This window comes from Magallana gigas, chromosome 4 (assembly GCF_963853765.1).
Source record: "Magallana gigas chromosome 4, xbMagGiga1.1, whole genome shotgun sequence".
Lineage (NCBI taxonomy): Eukaryota > Metazoa > Mollusca > Bivalvia > Ostreida > Ostreidae > Magallana > Magallana gigas.
The window spans coordinates 35,170,398-35,196,219 of record NC_088856.1 but is presented as its reverse complement, the minus strand read 5'-3'; the positions used below and the strand labels follow the sequence as shown (position 1 = coordinate 35,196,219).

General features: G+C 36.4%; 2 protein-coding genes and 1 non-coding gene across 9 annotated transcripts; 1 reads left to right on the top strand and 2 right to left on the bottom strand.

The window, feature by feature from the left end:
* Positions 1-323: 323 nt before the first annotated feature.
* Positions 324-1,650, bottom strand: LOC105321425 (uncharacterized). Of its 2 annotated transcripts, XR_010712543.1 has the most exons (3): positions 1,442-1,650; positions 1,229-1,308; positions 324-975 (listed from the first exon to the last, which is right to left on the bottom strand). It is a non-coding gene; the product is annotated as an uncharacterized protein (transcript). The 2 variants fall into 2 exon arrangements; XR_010712542.1 differs by lacking the exon at positions 1,442-1,650 and having other exon boundaries at positions 1,229-1,409.
* A 2,579-nt stretch (positions 1,651-4,229) lies between these two features.
* LOC105321423 (zinc finger protein 91) lies at positions 4,230-12,537 on the top strand. Its single transcript, XM_011419690.4, has 7 exons — positions 4,230-4,335; positions 5,857-6,046; positions 6,342-6,640; positions 6,938-7,097; positions 7,349-7,428; positions 7,689-7,839; positions 8,753-12,537. The coding sequence occupies exons 2-7, from the start codon at positions 5,863-5,865 to the stop codon at positions 12,394-12,396; spliced, it is 4,518 nt and encodes a 1,505-aa protein (XP_011417992.4). The 5' UTR covers positions 4,230-4,335; positions 5,857-5,862; the 3' UTR covers positions 12,397-12,537.
* A 349-nt stretch (positions 12,538-12,886) lies between these two features.
* On the bottom strand, positions 12,887-25,574 carry LOC105321421 (sodium- and chloride-dependent glycine transporter 1). 6 transcript variants are annotated; one of them, XM_011419684.4, is made up of 17 exons: positions 25,282-25,574; positions 22,269-22,451; positions 21,836-22,048; positions 21,256-21,664; positions 20,977-21,120; positions 20,260-20,422; positions 19,878-20,010; positions 19,175-19,309; positions 18,553-18,656; positions 17,047-17,171; positions 16,483-16,595; positions 15,971-16,099; positions 15,379-15,478; positions 14,451-14,551; positions 14,043-14,216; positions 13,556-13,708; positions 12,887-13,242 (listed from the first exon to the last, which is right to left on the bottom strand). In XM_011419684.4, exons 1-17 carry the CDS (start codon positions 25,294-25,296, stop codon positions 13,153-13,155), a joined length of 2,484 nt encoding a protein of 827 aa, XP_011417986.3. In that variant the 5' UTR covers positions 25,297-25,574; the 3' UTR covers positions 12,887-13,152. The 6 variants fall into 6 exon arrangements, with proteins under 6 accessions (XP_011417986.3, XP_011417987.3, XP_065938324.1 ...); XM_011419685.4 differs by having other exon boundaries at positions 22,269-22,448; XM_066082252.1 differs by lacking the exon at positions 25,282-25,574 and adding an exon at positions 25,163-25,222.
* Between the last annotated feature and the right edge of the window lie 248 nt (positions 25,575-25,822).

Sequence of the window (25,822 nt, the reverse complement as noted above, 5' to 3'; positions counted from 1 at the left end):
AAGATATTAATTAAGAATCGGTTCCAATACAAAAATTAAATTTATCCGACGGTATACACAGTACAGTGTATATTGATTAACGCGTACCGTCATTTGTCAAGTACATGTATGTTGTAGATTGTTTTAATAATGTTGGGTTTACATTTCACTAATGACGTCTCATGAAAATATATAAAGAGTGAGATCAACTAACTCTCTCTCTCTCTCTCTCTCTCTCTCTCTCTCTCTCTCTCTCTCTCTCTCTCTCTCTCTCTCTCTCTCTCCAGTATTTGATGTACATTCGTGTATTAAAATAAAATTATATAAAACGAACAATAAGACTATTGTACATGACAACATTTTATTCAAATTCGAGCTCTAAAACCACATCTCTCACATCTGCCCCTCAGGCAATGATTGATTGGAAATTTATATACGACCTTGAAATACGTGGCAATACACAATAACTCATTAAAGCTTGCATGGTTTAAAGAGGGACAAAATCACTGATATGTAACTCGAAATTTTTTTGTTAAAACTAATAGTATATGTAAATTCAACAACCATTGGTTAATAAAAAAAAAAGTAGAAAAATATGAACAACAGCAACAACAATTCCATAAAAAGAAATCTAACTGAAAAAACTACTGACAATATCGTCACTTAGTTAATTTTAACCACTGTACCCGCGTCCTAAAACTGGGTTGAACTCGCAGTAATTCCTACACCGTGAGTTCATGCAACATTTGGCGGGAAGGGGGCAGTCCTTGTCTTTGGAGCAGGCTGTCTTCACTGTGTTACTGGCCCGACAGTGGCGGGTTCTGACGTAAGGACACCTGCCCGGGCGTCGAGGGGTACACACGGGGTGGCCCCCTTCGTCGGGACAACAAATCTGATTCCGGCGCCCTTTGCGTTTACAGTCCGATGTCGTTGAGCAGGGGACGTCATACCTGTAGTTACATTTCACCTTCGATTTCACGGGGCAGTCCCGATCATCTGAAATGTAATAATGTAATGCGTAATTGTATTTATGTCACGTTTAAAAGTTTTGAATTTACTGGGTGGGTGTAAATTCAAAATTTACAATATGACAAATTTTGTATTTACACCCACCCGGTAAATTCAAAATTTACAACCTGACATTTATATGTTTTATCATATACATTTGGTGAATTATGAATCACTATCAATTTTTAAAAAAGTTTGTTTCTGTGAATCATTCGGATAAATAAAGGATTGAAATACTTACATGCCAGAGTAAATGTCCACAGGACAGCAAATATAACAAAGATTCCAAACTTCATGTTTTTTAATTCCACGAAAAGAACTCTACAACAAATTGATGAAGAAAAAATAAAATTAGGGTATCCAACTCTTTTGTATCCTGAAAGTTTCTAATCAAATAATAAATCCACTCGTTTTTTTCACATTTTTTTCTCTCTCAGTTCGATGCAATGCTTACCTATGAGAAATCTTGATTACTTGTGAGGTTTCCAGGTGAAAACTTTTAGATGCATTTATATCGGAGTTTGGAAATTAATTTTAGACGCCGCCTGCGTCAATGACAATTTGACACATATATACATCAAACTGGTTGACAGAAATAAGGAACAATTAACATGCTAAGTAAACCGCAGATGAAATCGACACGTGACGAGTTCACCTCTTTCGGTGATTAACCAATCCGGTTAAATCTTGGGTTTTTGTGATGTAGGAACAAGTCTGGGACATCCCCTTTAATCTGGTAATTAAGATGATTATTTATGAATCATTAGTTTTCAAAAATCTTGATCAAAACAAAACAAATATTAAGAACAACAAATAAAAGTCTTAGGTTGAATTTAAATGAATAATAAAAACTCCGTTGCAGTTGTTGGCCATTTATTTTTCAACGTAAATCATAGACACTCAATCGTTTACATACGATTATAGTATACTTGTACATATTAGCTATTAAGATGGGGATTAGAACCATTTTAACAAGTCCTTGGACTTTCAGTAGGATGTAACTATCTATTTCTTGCGTCAAAACAAGTTAAAATGACGCTGGTTTCAAGCGAAATATACACCGATTGCGTAGCCTTAGCTCGAAAGCCAGACAAATCTTGTTGATTTTCAAAGAGCCATGATTGAGTGGCCTACAATAAAATAGACAGACCTACGTCACAATGCTGTTTGACACAACTACACAAAGTCCAAGCTCCTGTTAAAATGGTTCTATATATCGATATCTTCAAAACACGCGAAAAATATCTAATCTAATTAATTTGGGTTGAGCTTTACGAAAAAATTATTAAAACATTTTTTTTTTTCAGGTTTGGTGGATATATATATGCAGTATTTGTTGTACCCCTCAATTAAGTAGTTCCGCATCCCAATACCTAATGAAATTTCCCCCAAATGTTTTCCATTAATTAATTTCTTTTTACGATTATTTTATATACAATCTTACTTGTACCAATGTGAGGTACTTGGTCATTTTATTTGGATTGACTTTAAAGACGTGACCTTCCTTGACCTATCCATATCACATGATCTTTGATATAAATGAATCTCTTTGATTAAACAATAATTTTCTATTTATATGTGTTCGTTAAATATAGTGACAAAACATTCATTTTAAAGAGAGCTCAAAGGTCGTGGCCATTTGTAGACTGCTTTAATCTCCTTTAACAGAAGAGCTTTAAATAAAAAATACAGAAAATATCCAAATAAAAAAGAAAGGTAAAATATATAGACTTTTCCTTTACTAAATAATAGTTTATAGCCAGATCTGACGGTGAATTTGTTGACTATCAAACCTCCTTAAATTAGAATAAGAATGCACAAATGATATATGTTGGATTGGCGCACAAATCCAACATATTAAAGATAATAGATAAGAACCAACATGGTTGGGAAAGGGAAGAGTCTCTGGTGTATAAAATCTATCGACCATATATCGTGCATAGTCTCCATGCTGATGTTGGAATGATCCATCTTAATCCGTCTTTGCCTTATTCTTAATACACCGATTCGAACTTTACTATGCAAACAAAGCATAATTTTATGCAAACCAAGCAATTTCCTTAAATAGACACTTGTTGTCAAATAAGATTCGATCTGAATTAAATCACATTAAAATAACCTTTATTTGAATTACAATGTACATGTCAGATTTCTGACGGTCAGGCAAAACTAATATCAATTGGGGGGGGGGGGGGGTAAGAATGAAAAACTACCCGATTTGGGATCTGACGAATACGTGGATTATAGAGCTACATTAGTATATTAACTTGGGATGAGTGTTGCAGAATGGATGACCAAAGTCTTAATTCTTTTAAAACTCAACTTTAGCACATGATAGATGACAAAAGTATTTACATTTACATGTAATTCCACTCAGCAATATATATATTTCTTTTTAATATAGTAATATCAGAAGAAGTCATAACGACTATCAAGACAATTGTATAAGAATTCAAAGTTTGATCCCAACTCATTCGAATGGCACCTGACACATGTATGCAGAATTTGAATGAAACATTTGTTACTGGGTTGCGGACCCTCACACTACCTCGAACTATATATCTGTATATAGCCATGGCATAAATATACTGAAAAATTACGTACATATTAGACATAAAGATAGATTCCCTGGAAAACTCAAACTATTTCAAGTCAAGTACTTCGTCTTAATATTGAACAGTTGAAAGAAAAGGCTTCCACTCTAAACTGATTAACGTTTTCGAAATGAGGAAAAATCTAAGGTTTTTTTCCTTTTTGAAAACATGAAGAAGTCGAAAGGGCGGAACTACCCTTCTGTAAAAAAAAAAAAAAGAGCCATGGACTCGCCAGATTGCAGAAGTATTCTTTTTATTTATGTCTCTGGTGCCATAATGGGTCTGATTTAAATTTAAACCCCCCCCCCCAAAAAAAAAACACAAAAATAGGTATTTAGATCAGAAATATGTCAAAAAAGGATATTTTAATGAAAAAATTAGTAAAGTTCCGAGGGTTTAACAGTTTTACTTGGGAGTGAGGGATGGAAAAGGGGGGGGTTAAAGCATGCATTGTTATTTCAAATCTTTTGGCTAGAATGACGTACAATTTTTTTCAGAATTGGTCAGTTTGTGAATTCCAGATTAAACAATAATTATAAAAGAAAATTTTAAAAAATATTTTGCCAAAGTGCGCCACACAAAAATATTTGGTCTGCTCGTCTATTCCGGATTAAAACGGATTTGCTATTTGTTTCGTATTTTAGAAAAACCGGAAAAGCTAAAATCTGCCATCCGGGTCGCAGCATTTAAAAAGAATATGAATACAAACAGAGGACACGGTTTACTGTAATTAGACGAAAGTGTTCGCTCGTTTGTAAGTATAGAAATGTTACAGATCGCAATATTTTTTTCTATTCTTTGAGGAAGTTAAAAACATTTATATAGAATGCGTATCGATTCACGTTTTCCATCTTAATCCGAGTCCGCCATTTTTTCCTCAGATTTGCCCAAGCGTAATGTCCACTTCTATCAGATAAATCTTAAGATATGTCGAGTCTGTATTGCTTAGACGACATCAGCAATGTAGTTCATTATTGTAATCTATAGTATTTATGTTAACCAAGTGTTAGAGGTACATATCGGACAAATTTGAATTTTGGAGACTCGGTCTCAAAACGATAAAAAATATTGATGGAAAAAATCGCACTCCAGTTCTCTACATTCCAGTATCGTTGTCAGCAGAACGCATACTTTAACCGTGTGTGTCTTTCACTAGATTGTCGTGTATTTAATTAAGCATCTCATTATTGCTAGTTTGAATAAAACCAGCTGATTACTCAGCAAGTTTGAATATTGACAAACATTTCTTGGCTCCTTTAACCCCCCTCCCCCTGAAAAAAAGGGGGGGGGGGACTTAGTATCATGCCGCCATGTGTTTTCGATAGTCTAAGTCTATTTTGGTCGTGCAACGTCATTTTTTAACGACACTGGACTTACATAATTTCCTTTCATCTTTATACATCTAACGTTGTCACTCCTCAGTAACTATGGCCTCTATTAACTCCAAACTCTATGCAGTGATATTGTATCTTACAATGGATGATCCCAGTCACACATGTTTTATGCTGCGTCAAAGGTTTAAATCACACAATTACTCAAGAGGTTAATAAATAATTTTACTATTATTTTTATAATTGTAATCAAAATTGCCTAAAATATTAATTATAATATCACAATATCTAAATTAACTAATAGTGTGGTAAAATATAGATCAACCCGTTATCTGGTAAAAGTTGACATGTTTAAAGCTGAACACCGCTCGTAAATAGGCACTGTCCGCCATATTTCTCTTTCATCACTGCTGTCCCTACAACCCCTATATAAGGCACAGACCTCTTAACTGTTCAAAGTACTTTGCTGTAGAGGTCTCACCTGTGTGGACGTACATCTCGCCTCGCTGTGTTATTCGGTCGCGATGAAATTATCACATTTTACGCACTTTTTTAAAGCCAGGAGAATACTAACATCAAAAAATTTGGTCAATGCATTATTTACAAACAAAGTATGCACATAGAATAAGAAATAAATGCATAAAATCGAAAAACCACGAAAGGAATACTACACGTCGACCCCGAGTTTCAGGTGTGCAATCGGGTGTATCGGAATCGAAGGGTTTATATACCAGGTATCTGTGTGACGGTGCCTATTTACGAGCGGTGTTCAGCTTTAATCTCATGAAAACTTAGCATATGATTTAATCTCAACTAATGGCAGCTGTACTCTACATATTTTTTTTTTTTATATAAACCAATACATTTGTATAAAATACTCAAACTATTCCTTCTTGTAAATGATACATGTATGTTAAGTAGGCCTATGGATATTATTTTTTCAGATTTCCATGGCAACCACAAACAGCAGAAGGAGTTCAAGAACTCCAAAACCAAACCAGAAATATTCTACTTACATCAAAGGGAAGGTCAACAGGTCAGAAGATGCAGATTCAGAGGGTGAAAGTTCAACTGAGGAAGGGGTTGGAGAAACTGAACACTCCCCAAAATTATCACCAGTCAAAACAGACAGTGGTAAATGATGTATTCAAATTCTGTTAATGAAACTGAAAATCAAAATGCACTTTCTGATTTTTCAATTTATTCAATGCCTTTTTTGTATCATATATTATAAACATGTACTACAAGATACATATCTGAAGAAAAATGAAGAGATTTTATACTTCTTCATTTAAAAAAAGAATTTTAAATAAGCATTGAAAAAAAGAGCATTAAAACTATTTAAAAGAAATTGATCTCCAGTTGCTGAAAATAAATTACTGCAATTTTTGGCAGTTCAATTAATCGGTTTAAAATTTTCATTTCCCAGACAATTTAACAGATGGAGATGTGAAAAGAAAGAGAGGCAGGCCTAGAAAATTCCCACTATCAGAAAGTGCCTCCAACATTGGATCCACCAATGGGAAGCAAGCAGGAATTGATAAAAATCTTGGATCCTCCACAAACAACACATCCAAAACAGAGACTCCTCAAAGAATTCCGAAGAAGAGAGGGAGAAAAAGAAAAGTGAAAGTAGACTCAGACGAATATGAAACAGAGCAGGAAGACAGCAATAATCATGAAAAGAGTCGGGTCTGGGAGTTGGTTCAACCTCAGTTTCTTACCTTGGTAATTCAGTCCTTGAGAATAATTCTTTTGCATTTGATTGCAATATGATAATTTAATTCAAATTTTTTTTTTTAAATTTTTTAATATCTCTGCATTGGGATATACTTTAGTTTTGTACATTGCCATGAAGTTATATTGCTTAAAAAGTTATGAAAAAGAGAAACAATTATCAAAATTTTGACAATGAAAAACACTTGGTCACTATATATATAACATACAAATTTATAAAAGCTTGTTCAGAGAGAGAGAGACAGAGAGAGAGAGGTGACTTGTGACATATTTCTGTCTGTGTTACAGATGAACATACTGAAGGAGGCGGGTATAGAGGTTCTACTGATGACGAACTGGCTGAGGGGGTTCACCTTCCAGTACAACGGCTCAGAGAAAGGGATCAAGTTCATCGAGGAGAGAGTGGGCTTCACAGACGAGTTCCTGCAGCAAGTCTTAAATGATAGAGGTAAGGACATTATGATTCATTTAATAAAAACACTGTTTTATATTTTCATTGCATTTTTGGGGGGGGGGGGTGGAGGGTGCTATAAAAAAAATTATTCATCAAATAAATTATAAAGAAGATGTTGACATATTTGAATTTTCAAAGAAAACTAGTCCCTGTATATATTTATCACTTAATAAGGAATAAACCATCTTCATTGTTCCCATAAAAGAAATACATGTTTTATGACATTTGTTTTGTTGAAATTACAGGGGAAATGTTAAGAGAATCTCAAAAGGGAGAGCACTCAAGATTTATCTGGAAAATTGTAGAAAAACAGCTACAAAGCCTGGTATGTATGCAAGATGATTTGTATGAAACTGTGTTCTTCTAAAATCGGTTAATAAATTTTTTATCACATATATTTTAAAATCTGTTACATGTTTTTTTTTTCATTCTTATGAAATGCAGTTTATTAATGTTTAAGGGAAAAATGAGAATAAAGAAAATAAGTGCATGCATAATGTATCTATATCTCAAATATATTTAACTGAGATTAACTCATATCCAGTATGAATATGAATAAACAAGCCTCTCCCTGCTTCGCTTCAGGTGACGGAGCTAGCCACGGCAGGAATGGAGAGCTTGATCCTCTCTTCCGTGATGGGACTTGAGGACTATGGATTTTCCGGATCAGAAAAGGGACTCCAGTTCCTGGGCGATAGAAATGAGCTAAAGAACCTGTTTGTGGCCTACTGCTCAGGTAAATATATCACATGTTGTTAAATAAGAAAAACCAGTTTTATTTCCCAAGGGTTTGTTATAAGGAAAGGTAAGTATTTATTATTTTTACTGTAAAGAACTAAATGGTCTTATGCATTTCTTGCCCCCAAAATTAAGGTTGAAGATAGGCCTAATTGAAATCATATTAAAAATAAGTATGTAAAAGGTGGAAATTGTATTGAAAATAAGTATGTAAAAGGTGGAAATCGTATTGAAAATAAGTATGTACCGTAAAAGGTAGAAATCATATTGAAATTAAGTATGTAAAAGGTAGAAATCGTATTGAAAATAAGTATGTAAAAGATTGTCATCCCAGGGACGTCATAATGTTGAAATGATGTCATGAAGATGGTATTATTTTGATAAATTATCGTTTTGGAGCAAAATATTGGGTTTCTTTGGTTTTTTTTTTTTACTAAGAAGCTTGCTCAAGTACCATTTTTAACTATGATGTGTATAATTATATGAACAAAAACAAGCCAAAGTCGTACTTGAATAGACCTGGATGTGCACTGTTTATTCATAAGAAAAATAAGAAGGATAAATGACTATATTTTATTTGTTTGCAAAATCAAAGGACTGGTCCATTTTTAGTGATTTCATTGGACAATGATGACTAATATCAATGTTGTTGTGATAGACATCCACTGTGATTTTGATACATTACTACATGTATTTAAAAATTGCTTAAGAAGCAGATATTCGACCATATCAAATGAAGTCCTTTAATATATATAGTACAGTATCGTCACATTCATTCTTGTTTTTTATATGAATTTTACATTTCTTAATGAAAATTAATTCATAGTAGTTTTTGGATCACACATTAAGATTTTAACCATAGTTTATTTTTCAAGTCCCTATCCTACATTTTCTAAAATTTCTTTTTTCAGATCAGGAAATTCCAAATGCCAAGTTCCAGCAAAAGTCAGTGTTCATGGACTGGTACCAGTGCTTTGGGGGAGAACCTTACGAGGAGGAATTCTACGAATCCCAGAACCAGGAATCCCTGAGCACAACGGAGAATAGCAAACCGGATACCAAGAGAAGAAAGATGGAGGCACCTCTAGTCATTACTCCCGAGACAGAGAAAAACCCAGTGTGTCCTGTTTGTTTGAAAAGGTTCAAAACTGTAGAAGTTCTGAAGAGCCACTACCTTGTTCATTGTAAGGCAAAGGAGTTTGAGTGTGACACCTGTAAACTTGTTTTCCAAGAGAAAATAGAATTCAGTAACCACTTAGTGGAGGCACATGGTGGTAGTGGTGGTGGTGGAGATACCACTTTGGAGGTGGGAAGTGGTATTGCAGATGGGGATGGCATTGTTGGGGTGACTTCGGAAGTGAATAAAGATGGAGAAATAACTCTTTCAGTTGTTTCCGGAAATGACTTCCTAGCAGACATTCAGGGTATAACATTTGACAATGGGACACAGGTGGATGAGTCTGATCTACCAGATGAATTGGGTACGGATAGTGTGGAACAGGCTGTTCAGACACTGAAAGATATAGCCGATTCGGTGGAGGTAAAAAAGGAGGTCACTGAAGATTACGACGAAGATGACTACCGAGAGGATTTGGAGGACGGTAGGATCAGATGCAACCTGTGTGAGAAAACCATGAAAAATGAACTGATGTTCAAAAAGCATGTGGAACACCATGATGCCAGAAAGGATATAGAGTGTAGAGTGGAGGGATGTCATAAGAAGTTTAAACGATCCTGGGACATGGAGTACCACATGGTCACCATCCACGGCTATGTGAAGATAGCCGCCGGAAACATCGTACGCCCGGAAGATGTGCCACCGGGCACAAAGCTGAAGAAAGTGAAACGGAAGAAGAAGAAGGGAGTTCCTGATTCTGACGATGAAGAGGAGTATAATCCGATCAAAGCCCTGAAGGGAACTGAATGTCCCAGATGTGGAATGAAATTCAAGACACTGGCCATTCTTAAGAGACATTATGAAATTCACATTGGTGAGAAGAGCTTCATCTGTGAGGTATGTTCAAAGAATTTCCTTAGAAAGTACGATATGCACATACATCAGATGAAATGTCACGGATATAAGAGAATAGGGAAAGGGAAAGTAGGACCTCCAGAAAATGAAAATAAACCAGATCACTTTGATGTTACTATGTTTGGAGATAGGACTCATTCCTCAGGGATAAAGAAGACACCTTTACACTGTGATTTCTGCGATGATGTGTCGTTGAATTTAACTAAGAAGGTGGCACATTTAGAGGAGTGCCACTCTGCAATGAACCCCTTCAGATGTCCGAATTGTGAGTTGACTTTTCCACTGAAGAGAAAGATGAAGGTCCATTGGTACACCAACCATGCAGAAAGGAAGCATAAATGTAGCCAGTGCGATAAAACTTTCCTGTTCAAGTTTCATTTACGAGACCATGAACAGATGTTTCACAACGAAAACGGGTTTCTGTGTACTCTGTGTGGCAAGAGCTTCCATCTTCTGAAGTATTTGAAGAAGCATGAACAGAGGCATGAGGAGGACCTAGCCATTGGCATCGATCCAAACGCGCCAAAAGTTTACCAGTGTCAGTACTGCAACGAAATCTTAACGGGAATCACCGCCTATCAAAATCACATGAAGCAGCACCCAGATGTGGAGGACCGGAAGTTTGAATGCGAGGTCTGCCACAAGAGGTTCTTCCAACAGGGCCACCTGAAGCGCCACATGTACGTGCACGTGGAGGAACGGAACCATGACTGCCAGTTCTGTGAAAAGAAGTACAAGGATCCAGAGACGCTAAAGAAACACATGATCGCCTTCCATAACGTGAAGGAGATGAAGCGAAAGACGTACCGCTGCGAGGAATGTGACAAAGGATTCCTCAGCCTCGGTCACCTCAGCAGACACATGTTGGGACACACGGGCGAAAAGCCGTTCGCCTGTGACATCTGTGACAAGAGATTCACCGAAAAGGCGGGAAAACTTAACCACGAGAGAATCCACAGTGGAGAGAGACCGTTCGTGTGTAAGGTCTGCGGGAAGGGGTTCGTCCAGGCCACGCATCTTCGTCGCCACATGTTTCTTCACTCACAAGTCCGTAACTACGTGTGCGGAATCTGTAAGAAGCGCTATTACCAGAACGAAGACCTAAAACAACACATGCTCACCCATTTGAATAAGAAGTCCTTCAAGTGCAACATGTGTGATAAGTCTTATTATCAGTTGGGCAGCTTAAACCAGCATATGCGATGTCATACGGGCAAGAAGCCATTCCAGTGCAGCATTTGTAAAGCATGCTTCTCCCAGAAAATTGCAATGATCGTGCACATGCGCAAGCACACCGGAGAGAAGCCTTTCAAATGTGAGACTTGCGGAAAGTGTTTTATTAGCAAGCGAATGTGCAAGGAACATATGAGATCGCACGAACAGAAATATATTGCATTTACTTGCTTCAAATGCGAGAGAGAATTCCCCACTGAGCAAGAACTCAAAGATCACGTGACTATCGAACACCCCACGGAAAAATTAGAACAAGTTGTGAAAGTAGTGGTGGTGGATAACCCGGGGGCGAGAGCCGAAATCGCCCCGGAGGCGGACAAGGACGATGACGATGATGACGGGGTTTTGAATACTTGTGATATCTGTATGATGAGTTTCCCAGACGCCGAATCCTTGGAAAAACACACCATCGAAGACCACAAAAGCGAGAACGAAAACGTGTGCGAACTGTGCCTAGGAACGTACGAAAATCAGGAGCAGTTTGCCGACCACCTGGTGAAGGAGCACGGGCTTATTGAGGTGGAGGACGGGTATTTCGTGCAGCTACAGGCCGTGCCTACAGAGGAAATCTCCGTCGACAGCCCCTCCAAGTACCTCAACACCAAACACATCACCGAGGACGAAATCCACGCGGAAATCGACGGCAAGCATATCATAATTCAGAATATAAATGGTCTTATGAACATTAACCAAAACGCACAGAATCAAAGTGCCGTACACACGCCAGTAGTTTCTCCTATGAAGAAAACTGGTAATACTCAGCTAACTCCGAAGAAGATGACGACAATTCAAGAAAAAGACGGATCAATTCTACATATTGTTTCGCCAATGTTCGAAGTTCCCGCCACTCAACCCGAGGGACCAATTCTTGCAGAATTCCCCTCCCAGATTGAAAACGCCACTGAATTCCGCCTCATTGATGCGTCACAGACAATTGATGCGAACACCGGTGACCAAGTTGTAATAGCAACCACGGATGGCGGGAAAACGTATTTCACACTGCCTCCTGGAACGCAGACGACAGATAACCTGCCCAACGAAACTCCAGACGATATCTTGCAGCAAATCACGGAGGAAGTCATCTCCACGCAAGATTTCCAACCGGAAGTTGAAAACGAGGGCGTGGAAACCACCGTTTCCGAAATTGCATTTGATCAAGATGGCGGCATTTCTGAGACAACAGCAGCTAACTTGGCAGCCATGTATGGAACAGATCGCATCATTTACCAGGAAGAAAGGACGGACGGAACAGAAGTCGTCCATGTTTATGCAGTGGTGTCAGACTCCTAACTCAGTGATAAATTAGTCCCGCGTGCCTAGCAACCACTAATTGTGTGTTCAATAATTACGAAGTTTGTCTTGTTTGTTATTTATTTTCATCACCAAATGAAACATTTATTGTTTGTTGAACGATTAAAAAGAAACAATTGTTACACGTGTGTTGTTGGTTTATAGCTCACCTGAGCTGAAGGTGCAATTGAGATTCCCTAATCATTGTATTTGTTTGCCTGCCCGTCTGTGTGTATGTATATCTTTCTGTCTGTTTACCGTTTTTAAAGCATCTTTGGGTGGATATCTTTCAAATTTGTCGAAATGAGGGAACAAAAAGACAGGAAAAAAATGGAAGCCTCAGGGTTAGAAAAATCTCAAGGTATAACAGAAAAGTTAGAATATAGTCACCATTGTAATTAAAGTCATTCGACTCATTCGCCCATCAATGACGGGATTAGGACGCGGTATACCCCCTCCTTTATAAAAAGACAAGCAAAAGAACTCCAAATAGAAAAAATATGTACATTTTAATATCAATGTGTAAAAAAAATGTCAAAACATTGATAAATTAAAAAGCATTTAAAACATTACGATTAATACTTGTTAATACACTATACAGACACATCTTACAAAATGAGTATATCGATTAAGTAAGGATTTACATGAGTATAAAATGATATAAATGGTTTTTGATTACACAATGAATATAACGTATTGCACAGTAAGTTGATTATTCCGGGACTTTTTTCATGTAATAAACGGATAAACTATAGGTCAAACAGCGGATTCATATGACACGTGGGAATTCTGGGTATAACCGGAAGCCCAGGATTGACGGGATACGTCTGTCGTCGTATGGCTTCCCTGCAGATAAAAAAATATGATCATAAAAATAAAATTAAATCATAAAATTTTAATTATTATTCCATCCGCTTATGTCAATAACTTTAAAAATTTCCAAAGAGAACTAAACAAATAGCTTGACTATGCCGTTAATACAAGTATTATTGGTAGGCCTGTTAAATTACATCAGAGATGAATGCATCAAGATGAGGTTACTTTCGCGTGCTACTATACATGTAATTCAATTTGCCTGCTCTTCTGGCGGCCGTAAATGACGCGCCAACGTTAACATTAGATCATTAAATGATACAAGATGTTACAAAAGCATACGTACCATTGATGCGTCATATCCGTAGTTGACGTACTGGTGGCTCCCACTCTCCACCAAGGGATCCGCCACGAACCCGTCCACGTAATCCACCAGCTCTCTGTGACGGACCAGGGCGGGGCCCCACTCCCGGGACGGAGTACACAGTAGTTTCACTTTCTGAAAACAATAGAAATAATTTAAGATTCAGTTCACAAGAATATAACAATGAGTTGTTTGTTTTCCGGTCGAAATCCCGAATTTTTCAATTTTACTCAAAGGAAATATAAAGGCCCAAAAAAATTATGAATTTCGTATATTAACTTTGCAGATTTAAAAATTGCACTTACGTGCAATAAGGATTTTTTTTTTTTGCGTGAAAGATAGCATTTTCGCGTTTAATTGGTTGTAAATTCCAGAAAACTGTTTGGAATCCCGGTTGATATAATAAGCCAGTTATTTAATACTCCTACAACTACTAGACAAAGTATACACTCCACACATCCATCCCTACCTCCCACGCGTTCTTCCCCTCGTCCTCCTTGTTGATTTTGTACAGCATGACGATGGGGATGAAGATGATGGAGAAGAAGGACATGAGCCAGCCCAGGGCCTCCGCCCACTCAGGGTAGGAGTAGCTGCCGTACTGGATGGGCGAGTAGTCGACCCAAGCAAACAACAGTATTATCTGGAACAGGGAAATACCAATAATTCAATATAACAGTATTATTTGTAATAGGAAAATAACAATAGGCCAATAACAGTATTATATGGAACAGGAAAATAACATTAGGCCAATAACAGTATTATATGGAACAGGAAAATAACAGTATAATTCGAATGTGAATAAAAGAATTAAACGATTGAATTTATAAACCGGTATTTTTTTTTATTATTCAGTTTTACATATAGGAGTACTTACGCATATAATGATGGGACTAACGAACATCCAACAAATCTTCCAGCACAAAAATGGCGGTCTACCTAGCATGATTTCAAGATCCTTCAAATACCGGTTGATTCCTTGAAAAATAAACAGAATGATTATGCATATACATATAACCTTATTGCATACACAATCTCTAAATACATCATGTATAAACGTTTAATATTCAAGTGTATAGCATAGTGGAAATTCATTTTCTTACAAGTTAATTTGATCCTTGTAATTTCTGATTTTATCTACTAGCGTTCATAAATGGTTAGGTATAACTGGCAGAAATGTGTTCCGCCAAATATTTTACAAAAAGGAATACGCAATCGAATGTAATACTATATAACTATTATATAAATAGTGCCTGTTTGGGAGGGTAACAGTTGAAATTGACACCCCGAGAAAACCATTGTCAACCTTCGCTTCGCGTCGCGCTAGGCGCTTAATTTTCGCGCATGTAACATTTTTTAATGTTACCCGTTGCTAAGTGCGTTACTAACGCTGAGGGTAATAGAAAATATTATTAACTGCGTCTTAACCAATCAGATTTCAGTATTTAACATGAAAGTATAACAAATTCATATAGTAAATAAAATTATGCGCGTACGGTTCGCTGTAGAATTCACGTTATTCCTATATAAAAGCAGTAAAATTTTCTTAAAAATTAAGACATTCAGTATAACAAAATAAATAGTGCCTGTTTGGGAGGATAACAGTTGAAATTGACACTCCTCGAAAACCATTGTCAACCTCCGCTTCGCGTCGGTTGACAATGGTTTTCTCGGGGTGTCAATTTCAACTGTTACCCTCCCAAACAGGAACAGGCACTATTTATATAATAGTAAATGCCATTTTATAGCTGAATAGAATGTTCGAGTAAGACAGGTGCTCTATGATCTGGATGGCCGATACTAACCGTAGACGTAGCTGATGACGAGGACCTCCGTCAGGCCCACGATGAGGAGGGACCAGGAGGCCACGTAGTGGTCCATCAGCTGTAGGATGTACATGCCACCCTGTGGAAAAACACATCTATTCATAATGTGTGAGTCATTGCAGCATACCGGTATATAATTTTATGTAGCTGTAAATCTGTAGCTCTATATGAAAATCCGGAGTGACACTCGGCCCATTAAACCAAATACTCCCGTAGACCCACATATCTACAGCTACAATGTACATGAACTGCAGAGATGCAGAGAACTCATGATTACTTTGGGAAAACACTTCTAGAACTGATTTTTCAGTTTTTAAAAATACGTAAAATTCGAAATTGAAATATTATTCTACAAAGCTTTTTGTAGTTACAATAAATTCAATGAACAGATAAATTAATCACATATAGATTATTAAACTAACACTGTAAAATCATGCATGCATATCAGATTGATTTTTATATCCCTCTGGTTTAAGTGAATGTTACACAAATACAGGTATATTTTTGAAAAATTCTTTAAGGGTGTTCACTGATTCCTTGATTCTTGAGTAAGTAGAAATATTTGGTTTACCGGCGTGGTCATGGGAAGACCTAGGATATAGAACACTATAGAGATCGCCAGCATAACCAGTGTCTTCTTGGAGCGGAGCCCGGGGAAATAGTCCACGATTCCAGTCAGAACACTCTCCAACATGGCGAACTAAAAACAAAGATTTACAGTTGCTTTCAAATTCATGTGGCCTAGATAAATACTGTACATGGAGACAAAGAAAAAGTTTGATACAATAAATTTACTTTTAAAAGCTTAATGCAATTGCAAGCAATATTAAATTAAAATTAATATTTACAATATTTAGTAAAGTAACTGTTAAGGTATTGAAATGCGAATCAAAAACACAAACTACTCAAGACAATGTGGGGTTTATTAATATTTTCATCAAATTTGTAAACATGAATTCAGATAAAATGTTAGGATTAGAGCATGCTACGCCAAACACATTTCAGTAATCTTATACCTGTGTATTTTTTGTATCGAGTATACGTATTTGTTTTCCTTCCATTTGGAAATGTTTGTTGACGTACCTGACTATCTATGCCAAGGGTGATGAGCATCAGGAAGAAAAGGATTGACCACAGGGTGGGCAGGGGAAGACTCTGGATGGCCTCAGGGTATACCACGAACGCCAGTCCCGCCCCTGTTCAAGGAGCAATAAATGACATCGTTTGATGAGTGTGAAAAAGTCTTGCAGAGTAACAGCGCGAATTTGCCATGCCAACATTTATATATACGACAGTGTAACGTCATGTCATAAGAATTCAATTGCGATTAAATTTTACATAAAAAGTAAATTAATGAAAAGTAAAAAACACAATTTGTGTGATGATACAATAGCCACCATTGTCATTATACACAATTATACATATGATGAAGAATGTCGGACATGAAAAGTTAAAAAAATGTTTAAAAGCATTAGGAAACACCGTTATTCAGTGGATGCTGTATTATGAGCTGCAATTGCCAATTAAAGCGCATCACGAAATACGCCAATGGAGCAATTGTTCAGTCATGTACTTCATAACGACCGGTTCCCCGATAAACATTGCTTATTGCTGAAAGAAAGAAATATGCAGTAATACTGATGTTACCATTGGTGACCACGTCCTTGACCTCCACATTCATCTGACTGGCCATGTGACCCAGGAAGGAGAAGATGACGAAGCCCCCAAAGATACTGGTCACGCAGTCCCCCAACGACACCACTAGGGAATCCCTGACCCAGATAAACAAAGAGTTCCGTTAATAAACGGGGTGTCATCGTATACTGGGGTTTCATTAATATTCACGGGTATCAATTTTCGTGGATAAAGTGAAAATCACAGTTTCAAGGATATGTAAATTCGTGGCCAATGACCCTATCAATACAAAGTAATAGTAGAAATTGCGTTTCAATGAATATTTTATTTCAAGGATAAACTTAACAACGAAATCAATGAAAATTGGTATTCAACGAAAATTGATGAAACCACAGTATATATTTATAACAATTTACTAGCGTATAAAGGCAACTACATGTACATGTTTTTATATATTTAGCAGAATGAAACCCAATTACATGTCCGAGTATACAAAGACACTTTTAATCTAATTCAACTTGATATTTGGCTCATTATTTCTCACTTTAAGTTTAATAAACTTGAAAAACATTTATATGAACATATGAAACCTACATGCACTGATGAAAATTGAATGTGTGAATAGTCTAGTGTACATTTAAAGTAAAAAAAAACGAAATCAAAAGCATAAAAAAAACCCCAAAATAAACGTAGAAGTATACTAGTAAATATACATTTAGATTCCGAAGTTGACATCTACACTGTGTTATTTTTCAGATTCAACAAGTCGGATACTAATCTTAGTATAGGTCTATATCAATAATAATCACACACAACCAATCTGTATGTCTTCAGGTCATAGTAAACATGTAATACCGTCGATCCATATTAAGGTTTTTTGTCGTATCATAAAACGGACAGATTAATAGGGTAACAGATGTGTTCTACATAACATGTTGTTTACTACATCATAGATACATTTTGTAGTCTATACTTTGATTGATTTATATATAAACCATCTTAATAGCTTCTGAATATTTCATGTCAAAGCGATATGCTTTCATTTCAAGGCTGATTATTTGTATCAACCCTGAATATTTCATGTAAAAATAGCGTTTTCATGGTGTTGGCAGTTTTAGAGCGTTATTTCTGTAATGTAGCCCCTGAATATTTTATGCCTAATAAAGTAAATGTTCGTAGAGATGAAATAACATTTGTCATACATTGTAAATTATGGATGCATTTAACGATGCTTTCACGTTGCTTTATTTTTACTTGTAGAATATTGAAATATACAATGATAAGTTTGAAATAGGTCAAATACAGCATCATTTCTTTATTTTAAGACTCAAGACACAAATATCTGCAAGGGTCACATTAGTATTTCAGCAGAAGTACACGTACACATGTATTGAACATGATTAGACATTTAACACAGTGTTGTGTATAAAATGCAAACACACATACTGAATATTTTATTTAACCAATACTTGATACATAGCTGACTGAATGTGTTGTTGAGTGGGATGTGTCGCTCACCTGAACACGTTGTTGTGGAATCGATTGTAGCTAGCCAGGGCTATAAGCCCGCCCCACCCGGGCCCCATGGAGTAAAATATCTGAACGGCTGCGTCACGCCAAACCTGTGGGATAGAATATTATTTGTCAGAATGAATCCAAAGCAAAGGTATAGTGGGGGGGGGGGGGTAAGTATGCTAGTAATTACGTCATTTTAACTAAAAAAGAGAGCATGCCTGGTATACTCTAAGTTTAGCGAACATCGTGAAATGACGTAATTTCGCGAATATGAAAGGAAAGCAACATTTGATTTTGCATTGACATTAAAACTGGTATTAAAATGAATATTCAAATAGAAGCAGTAAGTACTGAGTACGGCATAATAGATTATAATAGTTCGTATAAATTTATATATATGAATGGTTCTTTTTAGTGAAACTATCTACTTAAAGGAATCATTAGATTTCGTGGTAGCTCAATTTTCGTGGAATTCGTGGTTTTGAAAATTGGCCCCCACGAATTTTAATAATTCCACAGTATTTGATGAAATATGTCAGTTGCTTCTTAATTAAAAGTTAATCTGTAGTAATATGCATTATACACTAAATTTATTTTTGCAATCATATAAAATGCATGTGAGTACCTTTGCGTCAAGGAGGCGTTCAAAATTTGGCACAATGTAATAATAGATCCCCTGCCCCGCCCCCTCCAGGGTGATCCCCCGGAAAAATAAAATAAACAGCACTATGTAAGGGAAGATGGCCGTCACGTACACAACCTGAAACAAATAAAATTATAAGTATATTATATAAAAGAGTTCGTCTATCTTGACAAGGAAAATTAAAGAGTATGGGTTCCATTGCTCTTCAGTTATAAGATGATATTTCTTTAAAATGTGAATTTAATTTAAACATTCCACACATTGCAAACGTCGAAGGTTTCCTATCAGCAACTAAGGATGCTAATTGGTCAACAAAATACATGTATCCATCTGACTCTTTAATTTTTACATACATTTTGGCACAATTTCGAATATGTTTCTATTTCTTTATGCAGAGCCCATCGACTATAGAAGATAAATAAATAAATTATTTTATTTCAATATTAAAACCTAAACGTGATCCACTCCCAATACTTTTTTTCAAGAAACAATATCTGCCAAATACAGCGATACACACCTTTCTATATTGATATACATGTAAATATCGATGGTGATTTTATTACTAGTACATGCACCTAAATATTTCTACATATTACACAAATTGCTTTGTACGTCTCGGTATCAATATGATGCTATGGAATTTTCACTTATCTAGCTTTTAGATTGAAAACCAGGACCCCCTTACCTTGCCCGTGGTTTTGATGCCCTTCAGGAGACACAGGAAGCACAATATCCAGGCAAACAGCAGCCCCAGGGCTAGCTCGTACTTCGGCACCCCCAGGTCGTCAATGCCGCTACTGATGCTCAGGAACTTGTTACTGCGCCGAAAAAAGACTTTAGGTATCTTATGGTTTTTTTTCAATATTTATTTGAATCTTAAAGACATATTCTTGGCCTTTGAGTGGCAAGGAGATCACACAGCTTGATCAAGAATGGTACATTTGTAAACATATTTAACATGTACGTAAAAAATAAAATTACTGACATTTTGTCATGAAATATACCAGAATATATCTCAATGAAGATATTAAACTTTTCATCGATATTTTGAGTTTTGAGACACGTACTTCCAGTACTCCTCTGTCGGCGACACTCGTCTTCTTCCGGTCACGTTTTTAAAAATGGCATCATTCCAGATTCCTTTGAACACGTGGTTTGAATAACAAGTTCCATTTGCAAATTTTTGTTCAGTTCCAAAACAAGTAACTTTTGGTAACTTTAAAGTACAATCTAAATAGGAAAGAGAAAACCAATATAATGTTTCATATTCTTTGCTTTATCTATTTCATCGAAATATGAGTTTGAATACGTTTCAATTTTTGAACCGAAGGCTTAGTTTGCACACAAATTGTAAGAGACTAAACAATTTTCTGTTTAATTGAAAATATGTATTCGAAAAAAAAATTCTCTAAAATATTAGTATAGGTTCTACACGTGACATACAAAATTTTAATTTGAATAAAAATCACCCTCATTACCAAATGTATATTCAAAACTTTATTATATAATTGGTTGCCTGCGAGAAATTAAAACTTAAAAGCGGTTTTTCTACTTTTCCCATCGAAGAATGCTTGAATTTGGCATAGATGACTTTCGTTTATCAGAGATATGAAAGGATATAAAATGCTTCAGGTATGACCAATATGATGCAATAAATTATACATAAGCAATAGGGGTTGACAAACCACCAAACTTTATGTCTACATGATACAAATACCAGTTATTTAATATATTGGCATTAGTTGTGTTCAATTATTCTCTTAGAGAAATAAAAAAATGCTCACCTTTTGTGTTCCATTTGTTATCACAGTTACTCCAAGGGAGATCACTCGTAAAGGAAGAGAAGAAATACAGCACCGACCACGTGATCAACACGTTATAATAAATACTGGTAAGTCCCGACATGATTATCATTGCAATTCCCAAACCTACAACAGAATGCTATCCTATTAGGATCGTTTCCTACAAGATGATTTTTGGGGGTCTTTTTGTACAGTTTATTATAACTCAGTCAATGCTTGTTTTTTTCTGAAGAAATATTTCGTGTAATTTTATAGTTTTACCTTTAAATAAGGGAGCGAACTCCCAGCAAGTGGTAGGACCACGACTACAGAACTGTCCTAAAGCTGCCTCCAGATAAAAAAGAGGAATCCCTATCAGGAGCATCATGATTATAAATGGCAACAGGAACGCCCCTCCACCGTTACGGTAACACAAGTAAGGGAACCTCCAAATGTTTCCCAGCCCCACACAGTATCCCAGCATGGACAACAGGAAGTCAAGCCGACCGGTCCAGTTCCCACGCTCCTTGTTCTCGTCAACGCCGTAAATTTGCCGTCTGTCTGGAGGTTTCCTCTCCGCGCTGGGGGTCTCATTTTGATTTGTGATATACTTTTTGGAGTTTTTGTCTTTTTCCGCATGATTTTTCTTTTTGTCGTTATTAGCATCGTTGTTATTGTTCGACAAGGACGTCTACAAAAAGCATAGTGACATTTTTCTATTTTTGCATCTTGAGATTTTGTCTGGCTTTTTTCTAAAGATAGGACTAATCTATCTTTTACTTTTCAGGATGACTTTGCATATAATTTACATACAAACTTACTTGCTTTACTGTAACAATTATGATAATACTATTTTTCTAACCTGAGATGAGTCGAAGGTTGAGTTGATGACGAAGATGCCTTTATCTACGGGACTGAGGAACACGTGGGGAGATTCCGGCTGTCCCTGCTCCTGCACGGGGGTGGTGAGTCGTCCATTGTCAGGTGAAGTCGTGAGTATATTGTTATCACAGGGAGAAAGTCTGATTTCTTTAGGTCGAGTTGGAGTTCTATATGGCAGTCGGTCAAGAAAAGGCTGAATTTCAAAAAAAACCCAGATAAATAAAACTCTTTTTAACTCCATTTTATCAGATTGTAAAACTTATATGTTTCTGTTTTTTATAGAATATGCATGTACATGTGTACTGCATTTCTGTCTGTTTAGTGATATTCAAATTTCTTTTTGGCACCTTGAATAACTGTCACATCATTAAACAAAATAACAAAATTTATGACTAATTTGTTTGGTGCCCTACCTCAGGATCCTCGGAGAGGTCTTTTATGACGTACACCCCTCGATCCACGTGGTTCAGGAACTGTTTGGGTGAGTCTGGAGTCAGTGGGGAGCTCGCCTGTCGGGGGCCGGGCTCGAATTCACCGTAGGACGGAATAGTGGATGTGGATAGGCTCACGTTCTGACCCCTGTTCCTCGTACCCTGCTGGTGTAAAGCTCATATTGAAGCAGGGATATCATGGCTTTGTGTTAAAACGTGTGCATGAAAGTATCAGTTCGGTGTAACATTTCTGTTTATATATGTGCAATAATATGATGTTGAGCATCAACTATCGCTCAGTAGGCTCGACGTCATTTATAGTGTCTAGCACTTTGCTCATGTCTATAAAATCTTGATCACGTTGTAGAATTTCTCTCCGTTTTAAAATGTGGTCACATATGTAGTAATTTATTTACTTAGAAACAGCAAAAATCTAGCCTGAATTATGGTAGTCTGTCATAAGTCTTGACGAACATTATTATCTACGTTAATAAGTTTGATAAGGCAGACATTCGTCGTAAAACAATGAAATATTACACTTTATTTATAGACAATCACTAGACAATTAGTAAAACTCAATCCAGGTTCTGAGCATTATCTTTCAGCTCCTTGTATTTCACGTACGTTGCTTCTGTATGAGAACTAATAAAGGCCCGCTCCAACTGTATCTAATGCTTATGAACTACGATTCATATTTTTGTAAAGATAATAAGAGAATAATATACCAAACATACAAGTATACCATTAATACACCCAAGGTATATCGTATTATCCTTTAAGAACATTTCATTTCTTGAGTTCCTTTACAACGGAAGATGCATTACCTGTAATATTGTTCTACAGTAGATTATACGCTATAATGCTAATACAATTCACTAGTACATGTATGTGTTTTTACTAATTAACAAAATTAACTGCACATCATTCAGTTGTGCTGCGGAAACAGTATTCACTAGTTTCCATAACGGGTCTAGATTCCCCCTCTTGTATGTCTCTTTCCATCAACTTCCACTCTGCGTCTGTCACCATGGTAACTACATATAACTCAGGTAGTTCGTTAACGATTTAATTAGCGCTTCATAAGAGGACAACAGGTTCTGTGAACATGCAGCAGAATAAGGGCATTATCTTCGTCCATGAAATAAAGCTTTCATCAAGTGTGGGTCGGGTCCCCGTGTTAAATGTAGCATGGCGTTTTTTTTTGTTATTGATCGATTTCCTTCATTATCTGTCAAATTTTCGGTGGAAATTGATTTTTTTCTCTTCTTTTTCATGCATTTATTTTGTAAATAATACCGATGTCTCATGAAAATGATAAACAAGGGTTACTTTTCAGAGGTGTGTTATTTTGTCTTGTAAGGACTTAGGTAACAGTCATTGTTCATTTTACTTCCGTATTCGTGTGTGGGTAACAATGTTTTTTACGCTTTGTAAAAAAGTCTTTATTCCTTAAATTTGATTAAATCCCCGTAAAACAGGTTCAGTTGAAGCATACGAGTTTCATAATAGGTGGTTTTAAAATTAAATCGAAAAACCAACAATGCACGGAAAAATGCAATTAATTTTAACTACTTCGTTTACTCCTAATTTTAAAGCAGTGTGGCAACACAAGGCAGCTATTGATTTTGTACACAAAACAACGGTATAACTATTGAAAGAAATGCGTCATGTGCTATATTTAAAATCACAAAGAAGAAAACATTCACAGTTAGATGTGCATTCCAAAACGTTGAGTTTCATTGATATCGCCTAATCAATGCAAATAATCTCAAGTAGAATCGTGCATAAACCGAATCTTTCTTTCTTTCTTTCTACTTCCTAGATATTCTCTTGAGAGAAGTGGACAGTCATTCAGACAGCAGAGAATACATTGTACATTTGTACATCTTCAATAGCACTTTCGATTTTTTTTTGTCTTCAATTAAATAAATATCTATTATTATGGTATGAAAGTTACATGTATATATGAAAAAAATAACCATTTTACTTACGTGGTTCATATTAATCTCTCACAATTCCATGTGAAAAAAAAATATATTAATATATATTACATCCTTGTTCCTTGTTACGGTATTTTCACACTAATAACAGTTGTTTTCCTGACCATTAGAGTTGTCAAAGTTGTCACGACATCTACATATATAACGGCCCGTCCAGTTGTCTCAAACTCAGATCATCTCATTATCGTCGGCTGGACATATTTACCGAACACCTCGCTGTTTGCCAAAGGTAATAGAAAACATGGCCGGCGAAGACCAAGGACTCTATGATAAATTGTTATTATTGACAGATTAAGGGCTCATTAATTGAGTCATCTCGCTGTCTTATCGGGTCGCCGTCGTCTTAAATCTCGTGGCTGTCTCTTTAAACTCTTCAAATTCCTGCCCTCAAAGATCACAAGTGTACGTATATTCCGAGTGCAAGGGGGGTATTGTGCATGCGAATTTCCTAATCGTCCCCGAATCTTTTTAAAATTCCCCTTTTTATTGGCTTTCTTCACGCCTCAATACGGAGTCAGTATTTATATCGTATTTGTGTCCGGCCTTTCAAATACTTTCACCCTTTTTCCCTTTGTCAATATAAAAACTCGGATTGACAGGGGTACAAAAAATGAGTTTACACTCCGACACAAGAGTTAAACGATAAAATAAGGATAATATAAGTGTAGCTGGTAAGAAACAAATTGAACAGGTACAAAGTTCAATTTAATTCCACGATACTTTGACTTTCAGCAGATGGGTTGGATAATGCGGACAGCAGGTGTCTTATTCATCTCCAAATTACATAGGGATCTAAGTTCGAGCTCATCACCTTTCTAATTATTATACACCATACCCCAAGCAATCTTGTAAATAAGTGGATAAAACACGTCTCACCTGTGGAGCTACACCTGATGATATACACAAATCCCACCAAGTCATCAATGGAAGCAATAGTATTTAGAACACAGACGTAAATATTTAGGTGCAGACGACATGTTTGTAGATACACCTACCTTTATTTCTGTCATTTCGAGGAGAATCACTCATCATCCTTCATTTTCCACACCTTTATAATGGGTCCATCCCTCACAACAAAAGCCTTGCCATGCTGACAGATGCACCATGCCAGTTTGTTGTCGTCACGTGATCATCGATTTCCGGTAAAGAGCAGACGGTCCAAATCCGACTTTCTATTAGTCGTTTTCTTTTTTGGACGGGTTTTATTCTGTGACTTTAGCTTAATTATTAATGACTAAACGTGTACTCGGAGCTATCGACTTGTTCACATAGATCGTAAACGGTTTATAAAGTGAAACGAGGACCGTGCATAATCTATTAAATTTCTTCCACTAAGTCACCTTTCGATAAATCAATAATCCAATAACAAACAAAGGTTCCCGATATAATCGAATTATCAAAGAACTTTACAGATAGTCATGTAATTCTATCTTGGAGTTTCCTTTTCTCACAGTAAATTAAAACTCTTGCAGTGTTATTAGAAAGTTTGGGCTGGTTTTAAGATTGTACCGTTTGAGTAAACATAAAATCTTGTAT